At 46.1% G+C, this 25,439-nt stretch overlaps 1 protein-coding gene across 4 annotated transcripts in view; it reads left to right on the top strand.

The window, feature by feature from the left end:
* The window catches only part of LOC110524573 (discoidin domain-containing receptor 2), a 74,329-nt gene that overhangs the window by 32,085 nt on the left and 16,805 nt on the right, over window positions 1-25,439 (top strand). For all 4 annotated transcript variants that reach the window (XM_036978423.2, XM_036978422.2, XM_036978421.2 and 1 more), the window contains exons 3-6: window positions 19,341-19,443; window positions 24,404-24,635; window positions 24,832-24,979; window positions 25,104-25,206. In XM_036978423.2, coding sequence (XP_036834318.1) covers window positions 19,341-19,443; window positions 24,404-24,635; window positions 24,832-24,979; window positions 25,104-25,206 — 586 coding nt within the window. The remainder of the gene's footprint in view (window positions 1-19,340; window positions 19,444-24,403; window positions 24,636-24,831; window positions 24,980-25,103; window positions 25,207-25,439) is intronic.

Below are 25,439 nucleotides of genomic sequence, written 5' to 3'. Positions count from 1 at the left end.
TCCATGGGTCTCTCCACTGATCTGTTGTCCATGGGTCTCCACTGTTCTGTTGTCCATGGGTCTCTTCACTGTTATGTTGTCCATGGGTCTCTTCACTGTTCTCTTGTCCATGGGCATCTTCACTGTTCTGTTGTCCATGGGTATCTTCACTGTTCTGTTGTCCATGGGTCTCTCCACTGATCTGTTGTCCATGGGTCTCCACTGTTCTGTTGTTCATGGGTCTCTTCACTGTTCTGTTGTCCATGGGTCTCCACTGTTTTGTTGTCCATGGGTCTCTCCACTGATCTGTTGTCCATGGGTCTCCACTGTTCTGTTGTTCATGGGTCTCTACACTGTTCTGTTGTTCATGGGTCTCTTCACTGTTCTGTTGTCCATGGGTCTCCACTGTTCTGTTGTCCATGGGTCTCCACTGTTCTGTTGTCCATTGGTCTCCACTGTTCTGTTGTCCATGGGTCTCCACTGTTCTGTTGTCCATGGGTCTCTCCACTGTTCTGTTGTCCATGGGTCTCTCCACTGTTCTGTTGTCCATGGGTCTCTCCACTATTCTGTTGTCCATGGGTCTCTTCACTGTTCTGTTGTCCATGGGTCTCTTCACTGTTCTGTTGTCCATGGGTCTCTTCACTGTTCTGTTGTCCATGGGTCTCCACTGTTCTGTTGTCCATGGCTCTCTTCACTGTTCTGTTGTCCATGGGTCTCCACTGTGCTGTTGTCCATGGGTCTCCACTGTTCTGTTGTCCATGGGTCTCTCCACTGTTCTGTTGTCCATGGGTCTCCACTGTTCTGTTGTCCATGGGTCTCTCCCACTGTTCTGTTGTCCATTGGTCTCCACTGTTCTGTTGTCCATGGGTCTCTCCACTATTCTGTTGCCCATGGGTCTCTTCACTGTTCTGTTGTCCATGGGTCTCTTCACTGTTCTGTTGTCCATGGGTCTCCACTGTTCTGTTGTCCATGGGTCTCTCCACTGTTCTGTTGTCCATGGGTCTTCACTGTTCTGTTGTCCATGGGTCTTCACTGTTCTGTTGTCCATGGGTCTCTCCACTGTTCTGTTGTCCATGGGTCTCTCCACTGTTCTGTTGTCCATGGGTCTCTTCACTGTTCTGTTGTCCATGGGTCTCTTCACTGTTCTGTTGTCCATGGGTCTCTTCACTGTTCTGTTGTCCATGGGTCTCTTCACTGTTCTGTTGTCCATGAGTCTCTCCACTGTTCTGTTGTCCATGGGTCTCTTCACTGTTCTGTTGTCCATGGGTCTCTCCACTGTTCTGTTGTCCATGGGTCTCTCCACTGTTCTGTTGTCCATGGGTCTCCACTGTTCTGTTGTCCATGGGTCTTCACTGTTCTGTTGTCCATGGGTCTCTCCACTGTTCTGTTGTCCATGGGTCTCCACTGTGCTGTTGTCCATGGGTCTCCACTGTTCTGTTGTCCATGGGTCTCTCCACTGTTCTGTTGTCCATGGGTCTCCACTGTTCTGTTGTCCATGGGTCTCCACTGTTCTGTTGTCCATGGGTCTTCACTGTTCTGTTGTCCATGGGTCTCCACTGTTCTGTTGTCCATGGGTCTCCACTGTTCTGTTGTCCATGGGTCTCTTCACTGTTCTCTTGTCCATGGGTCTCCACTGTTCTGTTGTCCATGGGTCTCTCCCACTGTTCTGTTGTCCATGGGTCTCCACTGTGCTGTTGTCCATGGGTCTCCACTGTTCTGTTGTCCATGGGTCTCTTCACTGTTCTGTTGTCCATGGGTCTCTTCACTGTTCTGTTGTCCATGGGTCTCTTCACTGTTCTGTTGTCCATGGGTCTCTTCACTGTTCTGTTGTCCATGGGTCTCTTCACTGTTCTGTTGTCCATGGGTCTCTTCACTGTTCTGTTGTCCATGGGTCTCTTCACTGTTCTGTTGTCCATGGGTCTCTTCACTGTTCTGTTGTCCATGGGTCTCTTCACTGTTCTGTTGTCCATGGGTCTCTCCACTGTTCTGTTGTCCATGGGTCTCTCCACTGTTCTGTTGTCCATGGGTCTCCACTGTTCTGTTGTCCATGGGTCTTCACTGTTCTGTTGTCCATGGGTCTCTCCACTGTTCTGTTGTCCATGGGTCTCCACTGTGCTGTTGTCCATGGGTCTCCACTGTGCTGTTGTCCATGGGTCTCCACTGTTCTGTTGTCCATGGGTCTCTCCACTGTTCTGTTGTCCATGGGTCTCCACTGTGCTGTTGTCCATGGGTCTTCACTGTTCTGTTGTCCATGGGTCTCCACTGTTCTGTTGTCCATGGGTCTCCACTGTTCTGTTGTCCATGGGTCTCCACTGTGCTGTTGTCCATGGGTCTCCACTGTTCTGTTGTCCATGGGTCTCTCCACTGTTCTGTTGTCCATGGGTCTCCACTGTTCTGTTGTCCATGGGTCTCCACTGTTCTGTTGTCCATGGGTCTCCACTGTTCTGTTGTCCATGGGTCTCTCCACTGATCTGTTGTCCATGGTTCTCCACTGTTCTGTTGTCCATGGGTCTCTTCACTGTTCTGTTGTCCATGGGTCTCCACTGTTCTGTTGTCCATGGGTCTCTTCACTGTTCTGTTGTCCATGGGTCTCTCCACTGTTCTGTTGTCCATGGGTCTCCACTGTGCTATTGTCCATGGGTCTCTTCACTGTTCTGTTGTCCATGGGTCTCTTCACTGTTCTGTTGTCCATGGGTCTCTTCACTGTTCTGTTGTCCATGGGTCTCTTCACTGTTCTGTTGTCCATGGGTCTCTTCACTGTTCTGTTGTCCATGGGTCTCTCCACTGTTCTGTTGTCCATGGGTCTCTCCACTGTTCTGTTGTCCATGGGTCTCTCCACTGTTCTGTTGTCCATGGGTCTCTTCACTGTTCTGTTGTCCATGGGTCTCTTCACTGTTCTGTTGTCCATGGGTCTCTTCACTGTTCTGTTGTCCATGGGTCTCTTCACTGTTCTGTTGTCCATGGGTCTCTCCACTGTTCTGTTGTCCATGGGTCTCTCCACTGTTCTGTTGTCCATGGGTCTCCACTGTTCTGTTGTCCATGGGTCTTCACTGTTCTGTTGTCCATGGGTCTCTCCACTGTTCTGTTGTCCATGTGTCTCCACTGTGCTGTTGTCCATGGGTCTCCACTGTGCTGTTGTCCATGGGTCTCCACTGTTCTGTTGTCCATGGGTCTCTCCACTGTTCTGTAGTCCATGGGTCTTCACTGTTCTGTTGTCCATGGGTCTCCACTGTTCTGTTGTCCATGGGTCTCTCCCACTGTTCTGTTGTCCATGGGTCTCCACTGTGCTGTTGTCCATGGGTCTCCACTGTTCTGTTGTCCATGGGTCTCTCCACTGTTCTGTTGTCCATGGGTCTCCACTGTTCTGTTGTCCATGAGTCTCCACTGTTCTGTTGTCCATGGGTCTCTCCACTGTTCTGTTGTCCATGTGTCTCCACTGTGCTGTTGTCCATGGGTCTCCACTGTGCTGTTGTCCATGGGTCTCCACTGTTCTGTTGTCCATGGGTCTCTCCACTGTTCTGTAGTCCATGGGTCTTCACTGTTCTGTTGTCCATGGGTCTCCACTGTTCTGTTGTCCATGGGTCTCTCCCACTGTTCTGTTGTCCATGGGTCTCCACTGTGCTGTTGTCCATGGGTCTCCACTGTTCTGTTGTCCATGGGTCTCTCCACTGTTCTGTTGTCCATGGGTCTCCACTGTTCTGTTGTCCATGAGTCTCCACTGTTCTGTTGTCCATGGGTCTCCACTGTTCTGTTGTCCATGGGTCTCCACTGTTCTGTTGTCCATGGGTCTCTCCACTGTTCTGTTGTCCATGGTTCTCCACTGTTCTGTTGTCCATGGGTCTCTTCACTGTTCTGTTGTCCATGGGTCTCCACTGTTCTGTTGTTCATGGGTCTCTTCACTGTTCTGTTGTCCATGGGTCTCTCCACTGTTCTGTTGTCCATGGGTCTCCACTGTGCTGTTGTCCATGGGTCTCTTCACTGTTCTGTTGTCCATGGGTCTCTCCACTGTTCTGATGTCCATGGGTCTCCACTGTTCTTTTGTCCATGGGTCTCCACTGTTCTGTTGTCCATGGGTCTCCACTGTTCTGTTGTCCATGGGTCTCTCCACTGATCTGTTGTCCATGGGTCTCCACTGTTCTGTTGTCCATGGGTCTCCACTGTTCTGTTGTCCATGGGTCTCTTCACTGTTCTGTTGTCCATGGGTCTCTTCACTGTTCTGTTGTCCATGGGTCTCCACTGTTCTGTTGTCCATGGGTCTCTCCCACTGTTCTGTTGTCCATGGGTCTCTCCACTGTTCTGTTGTCCATGGGTCTCTCCACTGTTCTGTTGTCCATGGGTCTCTCCACTGTTCTGTTGTCCATGGGTCTCTTCACTGTTCTGTTGTCCATGGGTCTCTTCACTGTTCTGTTGTCCATGGGTCTCTTCACTGTTCTGTTGTCCATGGGTCTCCACTGTTCTGTTGTCCATGGGTCTCTCCTCTGATCTGTTGTCCATGGGTCTCTCCACTGATCTGTTGTCCATGGGTCTCCACTGTTCTGTTGTCCATGGGTCTCTTCACTGTTGTGTTGTCCATGGGTCTCTTCACTGTTGTGTTGTCCATGGGTCTCTTCACTGTTGTGTTGTCCATGGGTCTCTTCACTGTTGTGTTGTCCATGGGTCTCTTCACTGTTGTGGTGTCCATGGGTCTCTTCACTGTTGTGGTGTCCATGGGTCTCTTCACTGTTCTGTTGTCCATGGGTCTCTTCACTGTTCTGTTGTCCATGGGTCTCTTCACTGTTCTGTTGTCCATGGGTCTCCACTGTTCTGTTGTCCATGGGTCTCCACTGTTCTGTTGTCCATGGGTCTTCACTGTTCTGTTGTCCATGGGTCTCCACTGTTCTGTTGTCCATGGGTCTCCACTGTTCTGTTGTCCATGGGTCTCTTCACTGTTCTGTTGTCCATGGGTCTCCACTGTTCTGTTGTCCATGGGTCTCTCCACTGATCTGTTGTCCATGGGTCTCCACTGTTCTGTTGTCCATGGGTCTCTTCACTGTTGTGTTGTCCATGGGTCTCTTCACTGTTAAGTTGTCCATGGGTCTCTTCACTGTTGTGTTGTCCATGGGTCTCTTCACTGTTGTGTTGTCCATGGGTCTCTTCACTGTTGTGGTGTCCATGGGACTCTTCACTGTTGTGGTGTCCATGGGTCTCTTCACTGTTCTGTTGTCCATGGGTCTCTTCACTGTTCTGTTGTCCATGGGTCTCTTCACTGTTCTGTTGTCCATGGGTCTCTTCACTGTTCTGTTGTCCATGGGTCTCTTCACTGTTCTGTTGTCCATGGGTCTCCACTGTTCTGTTGTCCATGGGTCTCCACTGTTCTTTTGTCCATGGGTCTCCACTGTTCTGTTGTCCATGGGTCTCTTCACTGTTCTGTTGTCCATGGGTCTCCACTGTTCTGTTGTCCATGGGTCTCTCCCACTGTTCTGTTGTCCATGGGTCTCCACTGTGCTGTTGTCCATGGGTCTCTCCCACTGTTCTGTTGTCCATGGGTCTCCACTGTGCTGTTGTCCATGGGTCTCCACTGTTCTGTTGTCCATGGGTCTCTCCACTGTTCTGTTGTCCATGGGTCTCCACTGTTCTGTTGTCCATGGGTCTCCACTGTTCTGTTGTCCATGGGTCTTCACTGTTCTGTTGTCCATGGGTCTCCACTGTTCTGTTGTCCATGGGTCTCTCCACTGATCTGTTGTCCATGGTTCTCCACTGTTCTGTTGTCCATGGGTCTCTCCCACTGTTCTGTTGTCCATGGGTCTTCACTGTTCTGTTGTCCATGGGTCTCTCCACTGTTCTGTTGTCCATGGGTCTCTCCACTGTTCTGTTGTCCATGGGTCTCTTCACTGTTCTGTTGTCCATGGGTCTCTTCACTGTTCTGTTGTCCATGGGTCTCTTCACTGTTCTGTTGTCCATGGGTCTCTCCACTGTTCTGTTGTCCATGGGTCTCCACTGTTCTGTTGTCCATGGGTCTTCACGGTTCTGTTGTCCATGGGTCTCCACTGTTCTGTTGTCCATGGGTCTCCACTGTTCTGTTGTCCATGGGTCTCCACTGATCTGTTGTCCATGGGTCTCCACTGTTCTGTTGTCCATCGGTCTCCACTGTTCTGTTGTCCATCGGTCTCTTCACTGTTCTGTTGTCCATGGGTCTCCACTGTTCTGTTGTCCATGGGTCTCCACTGTTCTGTTGTCCATGGGTCTCTCCCACTGTTCTGTTGTCCATGGGTCTCTCCACTGTTCTGTTGTCCATGGGTCTCTCCACTGTTCTGTTGTCCATGGGTCTCTTCACTGTTCTGTTGTCCATGGGTCTCTTCACTGTTCTGTTGTCCATGGGTCTCCACTGTTCTGTTGTCCATGGGTCTCTCCACTGATCTGTTGTCCATGGGTCTCTCCACTGATCTGTTGTCCATGGGTCTCCACTGTTCTGTTGTCCATGGGTCTCTTCACTGTTGTGTTGTCCATGAGTCTCTTCACTGTTGTGTTGTCCATGAGTCTCTTCACTGTTGTGTTGTCCATGGGTCTCTTCACTGTTGTGTTGTCCATGGGTCTCTTCACTGTTGTGGTGTCCATGGGTCTCTTCACTGTTGTGGTGTCCATGGGTCTCTTCACTGTTCTGTTGTCCATGGGTCTCTTCACTGTTCTGTTGTCCATGGGTCTCTTCACTGTTCTGTTGTCCATGGGTCTCTTCACTGTTCTGTTGTCCATGGGTCTCTCCACTGTTCTGTTGTCCATGGGTCTCCACTGTGCTGTTGTCCATGGGTCTCCACTGTTCTGTTGTCCATGGGTCTCTCCACTGTTCTGTTGTCCATGGGTCTCCACTGTTCTGTTGTCCATGGGTCTCCACTGTTCTGTTGTCCATGGGTCTTCACTGTTCTGTTGTCCATGGGTCTCCACTGTTCTGTTGTCCATGGGTCTCCACTGTTCTGTTGTCCATGGGTCTCTTCACTGTTCTGTTGTCCATGGGTCTCCACTGTTCTGTTGTCCATGGGTCTCTCCCACTGTTCTGTTGTCCATGGGTCTTCACTGTTCTGTTGTCCATGGGTCTCTCCACTGTTCTGTTGTCCATGGGTCTCCACTGTTCTGTTGTCCATGAGTCTCCACTGTTCTGTTGTCCATGGGTCTTCACTGTTCTGTTGTCCATGGGTCTCCACTGTTCTGTTGTCCATGGGTCTCCACTGTTCTGTTGTCCATGGGTCTCTTCACTGTTCTGTTGTCCATGGGTCTCCACTGTTCTGTTGTCCATGGGTCTCTCCCACTGTTCTGTTGTCCATGGGTCTTCACTGTTCTGTTGTCCATGGGTCTCCACTGTGCTGTTGTCCATGGGTCTCCACTGTTCTGTTGTCCATGGGTCTCTCCACTGTTCTGTTGTCCATGGGTCTCCACTGTTCTGTTGTCCATGGGTCTCCACTGTTCTGTTGTCCATGGGTCTTCACTGTTCTGTTGTCCATGGGTCTCCACTGTTCTGTTGTCCATGGGTCTCTCCACTGATCTGTTGTCCATGGGTCTCTCCACTGTTCTGTTGTCCATGGGTCTCTTCACTGTTCTGTTGTCCATGGGTCTCTTCACTGTTCTGTTGTCCATGGGTCTCCACTGTTCTGTTGTCCATGGGTCTCTTCACTGTTCTGTTGTCCATGGGTCTCTCCACTGTTCTGTTGTCCATGGGTCTCCACTGTTCTGTTGTCCATGGGTCTTCACTGTTCTGTTGTCCATGGGTCTCTCCACTGTTCTGTTGTCCATGGGTCTCTCCACTGTTCTGTTGTCCATGGGTCTCTTCACTGTTCTGTTGTCCATGGGTCTCTTCACTGTTCTGTTGTCCATGGGTCTCTTCACTGTTCTGTTGTCCATGGGTCTCTCCACTGTTCTGTTGTCCATGGGTCTCCACTGTTCTGTTGTCCATGGGTCTTCACGGTTCTGTTGTCCATGGGTCTCCACTGTTCTGTTGTCCATGGGTCTCCACTGTTCTGTTGTCCATGGGTCTCCACTGATCTGTTGTCCATGGGTCTCCACTGTTCTGTTGTCCATCGGTCTCCACTGTTCTGTTGTCCATCGGTCTCTTCACTGTTCTGTTGTCCATGGGTCTCCACTGTTCTGTTGTCCATGGGTCTCCACTGTTCTGTTGTCCATGGGTCTCTCCCACTGTTCTGTTGTCCATGGGTCTCTCCACTGTTCTGTTGTCCATGGGTCTCTCCACTGTTCTGTTGTCCATGGGTCTCTTCACTGTTCTGTTGTCCATGGGTCTCTTCACTGTTCTGTTGTCCATGGGTCTCCACTGTTCTGTTGTCCATGGGTCTCTCCACTGATCTGTTGTCCATGGGTCTCTCCACTGATCTGTTGTCCATGGGTCTCCACTGTTCTGTTGTCCATGGGTCTCTTCACTGTTGTGTTGTCCATGAGTCTCTTCACTGTTGTGTTGTCCATGAGTCTCTTCACTGTTGTGTTGTCCATGGGTCTCTTCACTGTTGTGTTGTCCATGGGTCTCTTCACTGTTGTGGTGTCCATGGGTCTCTTCACTGTTGTGGTGTCCATGGGTCTCTTCACTGTTCTGTTGTCCATGGGTCTCTTCACTGTTCTGTTGTCCATGGGTCTCTTCACTGTTCTGTTGTCCATGGGTCTCTTCACTGTTCTGTTGTCCATGGGTCTCTCCACTGTTCTGTTGTCCATGGGTCTCCACTGTGCTGTTGTCCATGGGTCTCCACTGTTCTGTTGTCCATGGGTCTCTCCACTGTTCTGTTGTCCATGGGTCTCCACTGTTCTGTTGTCCATGGGTCTCCACTGTTCTGTTGTCCATGGGTCTTCACTGTTCTGTTGTCCATGGGTCTCCACTGTTCTGTTGTCCATGGGTCTCCACTGTTCTGTTGTCCATGGGTCTCTTCACTGTTCTGTTGTCCATGGGTCTCCACTGTTCTGTTGTCCATGGGTCTCTCCCACTGTTCTGTTGTCCATGGGTCTTCACTGTTCTGTTGTCCATGGGTCTCTCCACTGTTCTGTTGTCCATGGGTCTCCACTGTTCTGTTGTCCATGAGTCTCCACTGTTCTGTTGTCCATGGGTCTTCACTGTTCTGTTGTCCATGGGTCTCCACTGTTCTGTTGTCCATGGGTCTCCACTGTTCTGTTGTCCATGGGTCTCTTCACTGTTCTGTTGTCCATGGGTCTCCACTGTTCTGTTGTCCATGGGTCTCTCCCACTGTTCTGTTGTCCATGGGTCTTCACTGTTCTGTTGTCCATGGGTCTCCACTGTGCTGTTGTCCATGGGTCTCCACTGTTCTGTTGTCCATGGGTCTCTCCACTGTTCTGTTGTCCATGGGTCTCCACTGTTCTGTTGTCCATGGGTCTCCACTGTTCTGTTGTCCATGGGTCTTCACTGTTCTGTTGTCCATGGGTCTCCACTGTTCTGTTGTCCATGGGTCTCTCCACTGATCTGTTGTCCATGGTTCTCCACTGTTCTGTTGTCCATGGGTCTCTTCACTGTTCTGTTGTCCATGGGTCTCCACTGTTCTGTTGTCCATGGGTCTCTCCACTGTTCTGTTGTCCATGGGTCTCTTCACTGTTCTGTTGTCCATGGGTCTCTTCACTGTTCTGTTGTCCATGGGTCTCCACTGTTCTGTTGTCCATGGGTCTCTTCACTGTTCTGTTGTCCATGGGTCTCTCCACTGTTCTGTTGTCCATGGGTCTCCACTGTTCTGTTGTCCATGGGTCTTCACTGTTCTGTTGTCCATGGGTCTCCACTGTGCTGTTGTCCATGGGTCTCCACTGTTCTGTTGTCCATGGGTCTCTCCACTGTTCTGTTGTCCATGGGTCTCCACTGTTCTGTTGCCCATGGGTCTCCACTGTTCTGTTGTCCATGGGTCTCTCCACTGATCTGTTGTCCATGGTTCTCCACTGTTCTGTTGTCCATGGGTCTCTTCACTGTTCTGTTGTCCATGGGTCTCCACTGTTCTGTTGTCCATGGGTCTCTCCACTGTTCTGTTGTCCATGGGTCTCTTCACTGTTCTGTTGTCCATGGGTCTCTTCACTGTTCTGTTGTCCATGGGTCTCCACTGTTCTGTTGTCCATGGGTCTCTTCACTGTTCTGTTGTCCATGGGTCTCTCCACTGTTCTGTTGTCCATGGGTCTCCACTGTTCTGTTGTCCATGGGTCTTCACTGTTCTGTTGTCCATGGGTCTCCACTGTGCTGTTGTCCATGGGTCTCCACTGTTCTGTTGTCCATGGGTCTCTCCACTGTTCTGTTGTCCATGGGTCTCCACTGTTCTGTTGTCCATGGGTCTTCACTGTTCTGTTGTCCATGGGTCTACACTGTTCTGTTGTCCATGGGTCTCCACTGTTCTGTTGTCCATGGGTCTCTCCCACTGTTCTGTTGTCCATGGGTCTCCACTGTGCTGTTGTCCATGGGTCTCCACTGTTCTGTTGTCCATGGGTCTCTCCACTGTTCTGTTGTCCATGGGTCTCCACTGTTCTGTTGTCCATGGGTCTCCACTGTTCTGTTGTCCATGGGTCTCTTCACTGTTCTGTTGTCCATGGGTCTCCACTGTTCTGTTGTCCATGGGTCTCTCCACTGATCTGTTGTCCATGGTTCTCCACTGTTCTGTTGTCCATGGGTCTCCACTGTTCTGTTGTCCATGGGTCTCTCCCACTGTTCTGTTGTCCATGGGTCTCCACTGTGCTGTTGTCCATGGGTCTCCACTGTTCTGTTGTCCATGGGTCTCTCCACTGTTCTGTTGTCCATGGGTCTCTTCACTGTTCTGTTGTCCATGGGTCTCTTCACTGTTCTGTTGTCCATGGGTCTCCACTGTTCTGTTGTCCATGGGTCTCTCCACTGATCTGTTGTCCATGGGTCTCCACTGTTCTGTTGTTCATGGGTCTCTTCACTGTTCTGTTGTTCATGGGTCTCTTCACTGTTCTGTTGTCCATGGGTCTCTTCACTGTTCTGTTCCCACTCTAGGGGTGGTTCACTGAGGGAAAGTGTGATGTCAATGAGACGACCAATTATATTTTACTAGGAAACCCAGTGGCAACATTTGGCGTGCAGAGATGGAGCACTAACACCTTGGCAACAGCCATCATCAAGTCCTGAGAAATGCAATGACCTTGGACTGTAGTATGTGTCACAACATCATAGAGCTGCTTTCATTAAATATAAGTTTAGAATTGTATAAAAGAGCAGGGCACAGGGCCAAGCAATGACCTAGGAGTGTGTGTGTGTGCACACGAGATCTTGCGCGTCTGCACGTGCGTGTGTGCTTTGAGGTCTTTTACAGCTGTGGCGTGGCAGTCTATACTCTGAGGGAGATAATTGTACAGTCAGTCCTCCACATTAACATTGCTGTTTAATTACATCCTGCTCAAGGCAAACTACAAACACACCAGAACATTTTTCACTAACTCGTCTGGGGCGCCTAAAAGTAAACAGAGGCTATGTTTCATATGCTGTAAACTTGTATTTATCTGTAGCTTGGTGCAGCAAAATGACAATTCGTTTTCGTGGACTTTCATGATCATACATAACAACTTTAACATATTTTTCAGTGGAGTGACACACACACTTGACACGCCCTTCTCTCCATTCATGTGTGTATTTTACAGCCTACAATGTGGCTGATCTTTAAGACTAGCATGTTGCTATAATGGCAGGCTGAGCGAGAGAGTAGGTTTTAAGAAGAGGGTGTTCTCTCCAAAGGGACAGGGCAGTGGTGGGTGCTGTGGTTGTTTTTAGGCCTCTCTACATCTCGTTATGACAGTTGATATACGTCTCTGATCTGGTTTACCAGATATACAGCAGAGTGGATCATCTTGACAGTGTCAAGCTTTCACCTATCTCTATTACTCGATGTATAGTCCAGCGTTATACAGTTTTTCTCTCTTGCTCCATCTCTACTCCAGCCTCATAGTCCCTCTCTATTTCTCCTCCATCTATCTCTACTAAAGCCTTATTCCAGAGTCTCTATATTGCTCCCAGTCTACAGCAAAAAGCTTGTCGCCCACTCAGAGTGGAAATAGGAAAGACAGAGATGGTATAACAGCACTGTTCAAGGATTTTAAAAAGGGGAAAGTTGGCTTCACCTTGCCTCTCAGTGCTACTAAATGCAGCCATGCAAATTTTCGGCATTCTGATATTTATTTTTCTTCATCCATGCAACAGAATGGTAGTTAGACACAGTAAGACCTGTACTGGAGTCAACAAGACTCATAGCAAATTTGTTGAGTGACAAAGGACATAAAGATATAGCTTATTGGACAGACACACAATTCCCTCATCCATTCTCTTGCGTTTAGGAAGTCTTTGTCTAGTCTAGAGCATTTGAAATAATGATGATTTCTCCCTCACTTGTCTTCAAAATGATTGTCCCACAATGGGGCATATTTTGGATTTAGAACATTTTGTTGAATGAATTTAAAGTAACTTTGGCCATGTTCCGATCCATTGGTACTCTGCACTCCACCACTTCTAAGTGGTGAACAACAATCCCAGCAAATACACATGGCAAGCCCCTTTCCATGTACATTCCTGCTGTCAGAATGTCTGGAATGCATTAACCACAGACTCCAGTGGGATAGCTGGATCATCTGCATGCACACACATGCGCGCACACACACACACACACACACACATACACACATACATCTTCAACTCCCACCAAGGTCAGGTCATCCAGTTGTTTTAGCCTATCTTGAGCCTCTGCGATATTGCTCTCATATTAATACAATAGAAAGGTTATGAGAGTTTACACGAGACGGTCACAAACTAAATTTACTATAATATCAGAGCCTGGAGCCTGTGGTTAGACAGCAAACACGATGGAACAAGCCTGCCTTTCACTGGCCAGGGCACATAGAAAAAAAATAAGTGGTGAGAGAGGGAAAGAAGCCACTTGGAGCTGGATCGGTGTGTGTATGCTGTGTGCGTGCATGTGACCTGTAAGAGTGTATTAGCCAATGGTGACATTACAGGGGTCCTCTCTCTCTCCTCTCCTCTCCTCTCTCTCTCTCTCTCTCCCCCCCTCTATATATTGAGTGAGGAGAACAAGTATTTGATACACTGCCGATTTTGCAAGTTTTCCTACTTACAAAGCATGTAGAGGTCTGTAATTTTTATCATAGGTACACTTCAGCTGTGTATTGTATGGTTTTTAAGTCATTAATTTGCATTTTATTACATGACATAAGTATTTGATACATCAGAAAAGCAGAACTTAATATTTGTTATAGAAACCTTTGTTTGCAATTACAGAGATCATACGTTTCCTGTAGTTCTTGACCAGGTTTGCACACACTGCAGCAAGGATTTTGGCCCACTCCTCCATACAGACCTTCTCCAGATCCTTCAGGCTTCAGGGCTGCAGCTGGGCAATATGGACTTTCAGCTCCCTCCAAACATTTTCTATTGGGTTCAGGTCTGGAGACTGGCTAGGCCACTCCAGGACCTTGAGATGCTTCTTACGGAGCCACTCCTTAGTTGCCCTGGCTGTGTGTTTCGGGTCGTTGTCATGCTGGAAGACCCAGCCACGACCCATTATCAATGCTCTTACTGAGGGAAGGAGGTTGTTGGCCAAGATCTCGCGATACATGGCCCCATCCATCCTCCCCTCAATACGGTGCAGTCGTCCTGTCCCCTTTGCAGAAAAGCATCCCCAAAGAATGATGTTTCCACCTCCATGCTTCACGGTTGGGATGGTGTTCTTGGGGTTGTACTCATCCTTATTTTTCCTCCAAACACGGCGAGTGGAGTTTAGACCAAAAAGCTATATTTTTGTCTCATCAGACCACATGACCTTCTCCCATTCCTCCTCTGGATCATCCAGAGCAAACTTCAGATGGGCCTGGACATGCGCTGGCTTAAGCAGGGGGACCTTGCGTGCACTGCAGGATTTTAATCCATGACGGCGTAGTGTGTTACTAATAGTTTTCTTTGAGACTGTGGTCCCAGCTCTCTTCAGGTCATTGACCAGGTCCTGCCGTGTAGTTCTGGGCTGATCCCTCACCTTCCTCATGATCATTGATGCCCCACAAGGTGAGATCTTGCATGGAGCCCCAGACCGAGGCTGATTGACCGTCATCTTGAACTTCTTCCATTTTCTAATAATTGTGCCAACAGTTGTTGCCTTTTCACCAAGCTGCTTGCCTATTGTCCTGTAGCCCATCCCAGCCTTGTGCAGGTCTACAATTTTATCCCTGATGTCCTAACACCCTCTGGTCTTGGCCATTGTGGAGAGGTTGGAGTCTGTTTGATTGAGTGTGTGGACAGGTGTCTTTTATACAGGTAACGAGTTCAAACAGGTGCAGTCAATACAGGTAATGAGTGGAGAACAGGGGGGCTTCTTAAAGAAAAACAGGTCTGTGAGAGCCGGAATTCTTACTGGGAGGTAGGTGATCAAATACTTATGTCATGCAATAAAATGCAAATTAATTACTTAAAAATCATACAATGTGATTTTCTGGATTTTTGTTTTAGATTCCGTCTCTCACAGTTGAAGTGTACCTTAGTTTAGGATGGAGTCTGACTTAGCCACTGGTAATGACTCTTATTTTCACCAACTACATCCCAGGAAATATCAAACACTTTCTCTGCCTTCTACTCCTTTGTCTGTGGGCTGAGCATTTGGATCTGTCTGGCTGTAGTTGATGGAACATTATATTTATTATGGATCAGTTTACTTATTTTCACCAAGTGAATCGCAGATAATGTTGTTGTTCAGAGTTTCATTCTGTTGTATTTGTGTCCTGCTGTGACAATAATATCATGAGCTTCATTCACGCAGTATTAAGTAATAAGACATGTAAATAATGTGATTTTTCAGTTACTCTTAGTCTGAAATCAATAAACTATCAATGCCTGCAAATTCAGGACACGTCTTCCCCTATTTCTCTCTTTCTCTCTCTGGTTCTCTTTCTCCCTGCCTCTGTTTGCAGTAGACACCTGTATGTGAATAGACTCATGTTTCTCTTCGTTCACTCAGACCAGTGGTGAAATACCATGGTCAACTAGCCCAACCTCCACCACTCATTAGGGAAATATTTTCAACACGCAAAAGAGACCAGATCTGTGAAAAATTATCAAATATACTATAATCTGCAGTGTGGTTTTATTTGAAACATTATTTTACCAGATGTGAGTAAACTGCAGTAAAATCACTTATGGAAGGGTTTCCCAAACCTGGGGGGCCAGGATCGAGTATCTGAACTGCCTGGAGAGCCAATTAAATGTTTCCAAATACAATTGCAGATGTTATCACATTTGATTGCAATTATATTACCAAGATTACCACTAATAGACTGGAAATATGAGAAGTGTGTGATGATTATGGCTGATGTTTGTTGGGGCATGAGGGAGGGGAGGGATGGAGGAGGTCAGGGGAAGATAAAGAAAGGGGGAGGATGGAAGGCAGGATCAGGGATCTGCAGAGGAGAAAAAAGGCAGTCTCACATCAGGAATAATTTTTTGTTTTGGGACTGATCTCTTTCTGAATTGAATCTCACCATCACTGCCAGGATGAACTCTGCAAGGTTTCCCAATATCTTGACTTTTAAGCAAATATTTGTAAGAGAGAGGGAGGACAGAAAGGAAGGATAAAAAGCGAGGGAGGACAGAAAGGGCCTTGAGCGTTGTGTGTTCTGTGTGCTGTTTCTGGCAGTTTCACAAAGACTTTCCTGTGTCTCAGACAGAGCTGAGCTGAGGGGCCATGCTGAAGGGAGATTCCCCCTGGCCTGCACCACCTCCTCTACTCCCTGTGACCATCCATCATACTGTACACTACAGAAACACTCTATCTCTCTCACCAAGTGTCCCCTTGCATTTCCTCTGCCTCTCCTACTGACCAGTCAACCCTGTGCGCACACACTGTACACTCACACTGTACACCCACACACTCACACTGTACACTCACACTGTACACCCACACACTCACACTCAAACAGGACATCTATACAGTTTGCTGAAATGTTCTGCATAAATCATCTAAGACATTGGTTGGGTTGTATTCAAGTTAATTGTTAACATCAGTTTTCTACTGAGTAGAGAAGACAGTTGAAGCAGTGATTCTAAACCATAAACCTCAATAAATACTCCATATACACTCAGCCCTGCTGGGATTATATTGATGGAAAATCACCTTTTATTTTTACTCTTAGAAACAGCAACAAAAGTAAAGGATATTCTATTTCAGGCTTGTAAAATTGAATAGATACCATCTACACTGAGTATACAAAACATTAAGAACCCCTGATCTTTTCATGACAGACTGACCAGGTGAAAGCTATGATCCCTTACTGATGCCACTTGTTAAATCCACTTGAATCAGTGTATATGGGGAGACAGTGGAGGAGACAGGTTAAAAAATGTTTATAAAACCTTCAGACAATTGAGACAGAGACTGTGTATGTGTACCATTCAGACGGTGAAAAGGCAAGACAAAACATAAACGTTTTTTTATTGTAGAAGAAAGTAGTAGGCGGGTGTATGTCTGTGATTAGACAGATAAGCCTGGTCAATACAGACTATGGGTTTGTCTGAGAGCTCAGCACTCCCACCAGTAACACAGAACCCAAACCGGCAGCGCCCGTGCGCCATTGTGCATATATGTATTTATGTCCCCCCCACACCAAACGCGATCACGACACGCAGGTTAAAATATCAAAAACAAACTCTTAACCAATTACATTAATTTGGGGACAGATCGAAAAGCATTAAACATTTATTGCAATTTAGCTAGCTAGCTTGCAGTTGCTAGCTAATTTGTCCAATTTAGCTAGCTTGCTGTCACTAGATAATTTGTCCTGGGATATAAACATTGAGTTGAAATACACAAGGTCCTCTACTCCGACAATTATTCCACACATAAAATGGTCATCCGAATCATTTCTAGTCATCTCTCCTCCTAGGCCTTTTCTTTTTTTGACTTTATATTGCGATTGGCAACATTCATAAATTAGGTGCATTACCGCCACGACCTCGTTCGTCTTTCAGTCACCCACGTGGGTATAACCAATGAGTAGATGGCACGTGGGTACCTGCTTCTATAAACCAATGAGGAGATGGGAGAGGCAGGACTTGCAGCGTGATCTGCGTCACAAATAGAACTGACTTCTCTTTTAGCCCTTGGCAACGCAGACGCTCGTTGGCGAGCCCGAGCAGTGTGGGTGCAATAATTGAATAATATAGATTTCTACATTTATTTTGCAACGCTCGCGCACGCAATGCGAGCAGTGTAGTCAGCCTGTAAAAGTTACTACCACACAACTTGGTGTAGCGGAGGTGGTCCAGACCTGAATATTTCTTGAGCTATTGCCTATATTAGGGATCCCAACCTGCGGCTCGTGGGCCGAATTTGGTTGTGTGTGGTTTTATTTGGCTCCCCAAAGAACGTTTTTTGGAGGGGTTACATTTTCATTGTTGGACATAAACTGTAAAAACACCAGGAAATTAGCTCCAAGTGATTTTCATTTGGGGAATCTGTTCCCAAGTATTTCCATGCATAATAGAGACGTGATCATATACAAATGTAAGCAAGGTTTGAAATTAATATGTTTTAATCAAATATTATATCTGTTTGGGCTTCTTGTGGTCAATTTGCAGTCAACAAATTATTTGTAATTATGTTCTGGCACCCCGACCAAAGAAATTGCCCCGCAGCTGAATATAGTAGTTGATTCCTGGCTTACAGATGAAGTCGGAAGTTTACATACACTTAGGTTGGAGTCATTGAAATTCATTTTTCAACCACTCCACAAGTTTCTTGTTAACAATCTATAGTTTTGGCAAGTAGGTTAGGACATCTACTTTGTGCATGACACAAGGAATTTTTCCAACAATTGTTTACAGACAAATTATTTTGCGTATAATTCACTTGATCACAATTCCAGTGGGTCAGAGGTTTACATACAATAAGTTGTCTGTGCCTTGCCTTTAAACAGCTTGGAAAATTCCAGAAAACAATGACATGGCTTTATAAGCTTCTGATTGACATCATTTGAGTCAATTGGAGGTGTACCTGTGGATGTATTTCAAGGCCTACCTTCAAACTCAGTGCATCTTTGCTTGACATCAAAAGGAAAATCAAAAGAAATCAGCCAAGACCTCAGAAAAAAAATTGAAGACCTCCACATGTCTGGTTCATCCTTGGGAGCAATTGCCAAGCGCCTGAAGGTACCACGTTCATCTGTACAAACAATAATACGCAAGTATAAACACCATGGGACCACGCAGCTGTCATACAGCTCAGGAAGGCGACGCGTTCTGTCTCCTAGAGATGAATGTACTTTGGTGCGAAAAGAACAATAGCAAAGGACCTTGTAAAGATGCTGGAGGAAACGGGTACAAAAGTATCTATGTCCATAGTAAAACAAGTCCTATATCGACATAACCTAAAAGGCCGCTCAGCAAGGAAGAAGCTACTACTCCAAAACCGCCATAAAAAAGCCAGACTGGTTATCAACTGCACATGGGGACAAACATTGTACTTTTTGGAGAAATGTCCTCTGGTCTGATGAAGCAAAAATAGAACTGTTTGGCCGTAATGACCATCGTTATGTTTGGAGGAAAAGGGGGGAGTCTTGCAAGCCGAAGAACACCATCCCAACCATGAAGGACGGGGGTGGCAGCATCAAGTTGTGGCGGTGCTTTGCTGCAGGAGGGACTGGTGCTCTTCACAAAATAGATGGCATCAATAGGAAAGGAAAAATATGTGGATAGATTGAAGCAACATCTCAAGACATCAGTCGGGAAGTTAAATCTTGGTCACAAATGGGTCTTTCAAATGGACAATGACCCCAAGCATACTTCCAAAGTTTTGGCAAAATGGCTTAAGGACAACAAAGTCAAGGTATTGGAGTGGCCATCACAAAGCCCTGACCTCAATCCTATAGAAAATGTGTGGGCAGAACTAAAAAAGCATATGCAAGCAAGGAGGCCTACAAACCTGACTCAGTTACACCAGCTCTGTCAGGAGGAATGTGCCAAAATTCACCCAACCTATTGTGGGAAGCTTGTGGAAGGCTACCTGAAACCCAAGTTAAACAATTTAAAGACAATGCTACCAAATACTAATTGAGTGTAAGCTTCTGAACCCACTGGGAATGTGATGAAAGAAATAAAAGCTGAAATAACTCTTTCTCTCTACTATTATTCTGACATTCCACATTCTTAAAATAAAGTGCTGATCCTAACTGACCTAAAATGGAATTATTACTAGGATTAAATGTCAGGGTTTGTGAAAAACAGAGTTTAAATGTGTTTGGCTAAGGTGTATGTAAACTTCCGACTTCAACTGTATATGCTTTGCATATATGTGTGGATTTGCATGGGTGCGCACATGCATGCTTGTACTAAAAGCTGAGTTGTGTTGTAGGTGTGTGTCGGTACCCTCTGGGGATGTCCGGAGGACAAATTCAGGATGAAGACATCTCTGCCTCCAGTCAGTGGTCTGAGTCTACAGCTGCTAGATACGGCAGGTACTGTATACACACATGTGCGCGGACACACACCCACAGTGGAGGCTCCTCAGAGGAGGAAGGGGAGTACCATCCTCCTCAGTGAATTTCATACAAATAAAATAGTGAAACATTAAAGTTATCCTTTTTAGATAAGACTATGCTAAATATATTCACATCACCAAATAACTGATTAAAACACACTGTTTTGCATTGAAGGTCTACAGTATCCTCAACAGCACTCTGTAGGGTAACACCATGGTGTAGCCGGTGGACAGCTAGCTTCTGTCTTCCTCTAGGTACATTGACCTCAATATAAAACCTACGAGGCTCATGGTTCTCACCCCTTTCTATCGACTTGCACAGTAATTATGTAAACTTCCAGAGGACGTCCTCCAACCTATCAGAGCTCTTGCTGCATGAACTGACATGCTGTCCATCCAATCAAAAGATCAGATAATTAATCTATTGCTGAAAGCATCAACTAAAGCTAGCTAGCACTGCAGTGCAGTGCATAAAATGTGGTGAGTAGTTGACTCAAAGAGAGAGGAAGACAATAGTTGAACAGTTTTGAACAAATTATTTTATTCCTAAATTAAGGAGAAGCAAGAGAGAGAGATAGAGCTAACTATATTTGGTTGTATTTTTTTTAACTTTAATTTAGCTAGCATATGCAGCTAGCTAGTTTAGCCTACTCAAACACCTGGCTCAAAAAGAGAGGTACAGTGCCTTGCGAAAGTATTCGGCCCCCTTGAACTTTGTGACCTTTTGCCACATTTCAGGCTTCAAACATAAAGATATAAAACTGTATTTTTTTGTGAAGAATCAACAACAAGTGGGACACAATCATGAAGTGGAACGACATTTATTGGATATTTCAAACTTTTTTAACAAATCAAAAACTGAAGAATTGGGCGTGCAAAATTATTCAGCCCCCTTAAGTTAATACTTTGTAGCGCCACCTTTTGCTGCGATTACAGCTGTAAGTCGCTTGGGGTATGTCTATCAGTTTTGCACATCGAGAGACTGACATTTTTTCCATTCCTTCTTGCAAAACAGCTCGAGCTCAGTGAGGTTGGATGGAGAGCATTTGTGAACAGCAGTTTTCAGTTCTTTCCACAGATTCTCGATTGGATTCAGGTCTGGACTTTGACTTGGCCATTCTAACACCTGGATATGTTTATTTTTGAACCATTCCATTGTAGATTTTGCTTTATGTTTTGGATCATTGTCTTGTTGGAAGACAAATCTCTGTCCCAGTCTCAGGTCTTTTGCAGACTCCATCAGGTTTTCTTCCAGAATGGTCCTGTATTTGGCTCCATCCATCTTCCCATAAATTTTAACCATCTTCCCTGTCCCTGCTGAAGAAAAGCAGGCCCAAACCATGATGCTGCCACCACCATGTTTGACAGTGGGGATGGTGTGTTCAGCTGTGTTGCTTTTACGCCAAACATAACGTTTTGCATTGTTGCCAAAAAGTTCAATTTTGGTTTCATCTGACCAGAGCACCTTCTTCCACATGTTTGGTGTGTCTCCCAGGTGGCTTGTGGCAAACTTTAAACAACACTTTTTAAGGATATCTTTAAGAAATGGCTTTCTTCTTGCCACTCTTCCATAAAGGCCAGATTTGTGCAATATACGACTGATTGTTGTCCTATGGACAGAGTCTCCCACCTCAGCTGTAGATCTCTGCAGTTCATCCAGAGTGATCATGGGCCTCTTGGCTGCATCTCTGATCAGTCTTCTCCTTGTATGAGCTGAAAGTTTAGAGGGACGGCCAGGTCTTGGTAGATTTGCAGTGGTCTGATACTCCTTCCATTTCAATATTATCGCTTGCACAGTGCTCCTTGGGATGTTTAAAGCTTGGAAAATCTTTTTGTATCCAGATCCGGCTGTAAACTTCTTCACAACAGTATCTCGGACCTGCCTGGTGTGTTCCTTGTTCTTCATGATGCTCTCTGCGCTTTTAACGGACCTCTGAGACTATCACAGTGCAGGTGCATTTATACAGAGACTTGATTACACACAGGTGGATTGTATTTATCATCATTAGTCATTTAGGTCAACATTGGATCATTCAGAGATCCTCACTGAACTTCTGGAGAGAGTTTGCTGCACTGAAAGTAAAGGGGCTGAATAATTTTGCACGCCCAATTTTTCAGTTTTTGATTTGGGGGGCGCCAACCCAGACAGGATGACCACATCAGTGAATCAACCCACTCAGGTGACGCACCCCCTCCAGGGACGGCATGAGAGAGCCCCAGTAAGCCAGTGACTCAGCCACTGTAATAGGGTTAGAGGCAGAGAATCCCAGTGGAAAGAGGGGAACCGGCCAGGCAGAGACAGCAAGGGCGGTTCGTTGCTCCAGAGCCTTTCCGTTCACCTTCCCACTCCTGGGCCAGACTACACTCAATCATATGACCCACTGAAGAGATGAGTCTTCAGTAAAGACTTAAAGGTTGAGACCGAGTTTGCGTCTCTGACATGGGTCGGCAGACCGTTCCATAAAAATTGAGCTCTATAGGAGAAAGCCCTGCCTCCAGCTGTTTGCTTAGACATTCTAGGGACAATTAGGAGGCCTGCGTCTTGTGACCGTAGCGTACATGTAGGTATGTACGGCAGGACCAAATCAGAGAGATAGGTAGGAGCAAGCCCATGTAATGCTTTGTAGGTTAGCAGTAAAACCTTGAAATCAGCCCTTGCTTTGACAGGAAGCCAGTGTAGAGAGGCTAGCACTGGAGTAATATGATCAATTTTTTTGGTTCTAGTCAGGATTCTAGCAGCCGTATTTAGCACTAACTGAAGTTTATTTAGTGCTTTATCCGGGTAGCCGGAAAGTAGAGCATTGCAGTAGTCTAACCTAGAAGTGACAAAAGCATGGATACATTTTTCTGCATAATTTTTGGACAGAAAGTTTCTGATTTTTGCAATGTTACGTAGATGGAAAAAAGCTGTGACATGACTATATCTCTGTATATGTACTTTTCTCAATTATGGTTTGCATCTAATTCTTGTATAAAATGAAAGAGGAAAGCTGAAACTATTTGTGAAATGATGTAAGGTGATTTTTAAACCTTCAATGAAAGATAATTGTATTCCCTTTAAAGTTTAACTAAGTCATTGGCCTGCCCCGTGAGCACAGACATGATCTGGTGTCATAGAACAGCACTTTTCTACTGTTATGAATAAAACCCCCTACTGAAGAAATCCTCTTCAGACCGTGCATACCTCAGTCAGCTGAGGGGGCAAAGGTTTGAGTAGAGACCACAAAAATCTCAGTTTAAGCTAAGGTTGTAATGGTTGTTGAATTCCTAACCATACCACGTGAAGCATTGGCTACACGCAGGAAATGGTTCAACTCTGAGACTATCGATCCTGACAGAATAAGAGCAAATCTTAGATACTAATTACTAGTCTGCAGAAATGATGTCAACCTGGGATGCGAAGACCGACAACTGACGAAACATCTATACTATGAGAACATTTCTGAATGGTACTCTGAAGAAAGACGGACAATTCCAACAGAGATCACGATGACACACTGAGCGTAAATATATATTGATTGCAATTATTCCCGAATGAGTGAGCGTTCGTGTGCAGAGGATTAGCATTTCATTTTTGTCTTTCCCGCCCTTCTCAGTCCACACCCACTTCCGTTTGTTCACCAAGCCGTCATATCGGCTTAGCCCACTAGGCAACCTCCCCTATCATTTCCTTGTAACCATATCTACTGTTTGTTTGTTTATGCATTTCTGTGATTATTTACTTAGTTAGTAAATAAATGATTAAGACAATTGGTGTATGGATGATTCATAGTAAAGGCTGGGTTTGTGCAGATAACCAACCATTTACAATGTTTGGAATGAGACTAACGTGAGGTAAATAATTATTTATTAATTAGAAGACTAATTGTTCAGATATTAAAATATCTGAAGAATTATATTAGGAAAATTATATATTTTAATCTGAAGATTTTCCTTGGTGCCCCAACTTCGTAGTTAATTCGATTTACATGATTAGTTTAATCACGTAATAATAATTACAGAGAATTGATTTGATAAAATAACAGTCTTCACTTTAATGATGCCAGAGACACGACAATGTGTATAGGGGAAATTAGAGTATCATGTAATAGCCTAAACCTATTGATGTTACATTGATCTGGGTGAATGGAATATGAATGACAGTCATCCATTATGCTGTAATAGAAATAAGGCCATGCTCATAACAACAATTATCATCCTCCCTCATCTTAAGTGGCACCGGCCGCCAATGACACACACAAACACACATATACATCTATAAATACCTCTCAATTTCGATTGTGGACTGGACACATGCAGGCTCCCCCACAACTACACACACAAACACTCATGCACATTCATATACACTCACAAACAGTTTTCAAGATTGTGTGTGTGTGTGTTTTCAGTTTACTGGGTATCAGTTTCTGCTCCCTGTGTGTAAACAACACATGGTTAAGCCTGGAAAGAGCGAGAGAGAAAAATAAGAAACAGAGAGAGAGTGATTGCATATACATGTGTGCTTGTTGGAGAATGGGTGGCCTGCTCTCATTTTTAGACTGATGTAATCTAGGTTCTGTTCTGGACAGCATAGTTTTATTCTGGCTAGCCTCCCCTCTCCCCTGCCAGCTCAACCCTACATGAACACTTTCACATTAATTTACGACAAATGTGTTTGTTTAACAGACTGTATGAACTGACATCCACCCACCACAATTTCCACTGACCTCTCTCTCCCTTTTCTCTTCCCTTTCCCTCCATCTCTCTCTCTCTGTTCCCTCCTCCCTTTCTCTCTATCTGTGTTCACCGCCTCCCTTTCTCTCTACTCTCCTTTTTATTCATGTTCTCTCCCTCTCCTGCCCTCTCTCCTCCCCTCTCCACCCCCTCCTCTCTCTCCCACCCTCTTCACCCCTTCCTTTCTGTCCCATCCTCTCCACCCCTTTATCTCCCACCCTCAGGTTAGACTTTGAGGAGGGTGATGGTGCGTGGTGTCCAGAGATAACGGTTGAACCAGACAGTCTAAAGGAGTTCCTCCAGATAGACCTGCGTTCCCTCCACTTCATCACCCTGGTGGGCACCCAGGGCCGCCACGCAGGGGGCATCGGCAACGAGTTCGCCCAGATGTACAAGATTAAATATAGCCGTGACAGCAGCCGCTGGATTTCCTGGAGGAACAGACAGGGCAAACAGGTAATCAGTCCGTTTTTGATTATTGATTTACATGATTAATGATTGACAAGGAGGACAGGGATATAAAAATGTTAATACATTGATAATGGTAATTTTGGTGATTTGTGACGTCACTCTCCGGTGGTTAAGGGGAACTGGAATGTGTGATTTATTTCTTATTATTTACGCTAATTGGTTGATTGATTCATGGCTGTAGGTGATAGAGGGAAACAGGAATGCATATGACATTGTGCTGAAGGACCTGGAGCCTCCGATCATCGCCCGATTCGTGAGGTTCATGCCCGTCTCAGACCACTCCATGAACGTCTGCATGAGGGTAGAGCTCTACGGCTGTGAGTGGCTTGGTAAGACAGATGGAGAGGAGAAAGGGATATGAGGAGGAGCTCTGAGCCATAGGTAGACAGAGTTGGGCAAACTCGCTGCCTAGGCTTTAGCTCAGTGGGCTAATGCAGTCTCTCTCTATGTCAGATGGTCTGGTGTCCTACAACGCCCCAGCAGGAGAACAGATGAGTCTGGAGGGCCAGCCTGTCCACCTCAATGACTCTGTGTATGATGGAGCCGTCATCTACAGGTAGGTGTGCATAACTCCTTTTCCTTCTCGTCCTCCCTCGTCATCTTGCTGCTCCTCTTTTCTCTTTTCCTTTCTCTCCTTGTCCTTGTTTTTTTCCTCCTTCTCATTCCGCCTCTCAATATATCCCTCCTCTCTCGGTTCATCCAACCTCATTCTCTGTTATTCCTCCTCCTCCTTTTGTCTTTCCTTCACCAACCTCTGAGCCTTGGTTCCACACTGGCCCTGTTGTTGCC

The sequence above is a fragment of the Oncorhynchus mykiss genome, chromosome 5 (assembly GCF_057628025.1).
Source record: "Oncorhynchus mykiss isolate SJ-2025 chromosome 5, ASM5762802v1, whole genome shotgun sequence".
In the NCBI taxonomy this organism is placed as follows: domain Eukaryota; kingdom Metazoa; phylum Chordata; class Actinopteri; order Salmoniformes; family Salmonidae; genus Oncorhynchus; species Oncorhynchus mykiss.
This window is presented reverse-complemented; position numbering and strand designations above follow the sequence as displayed.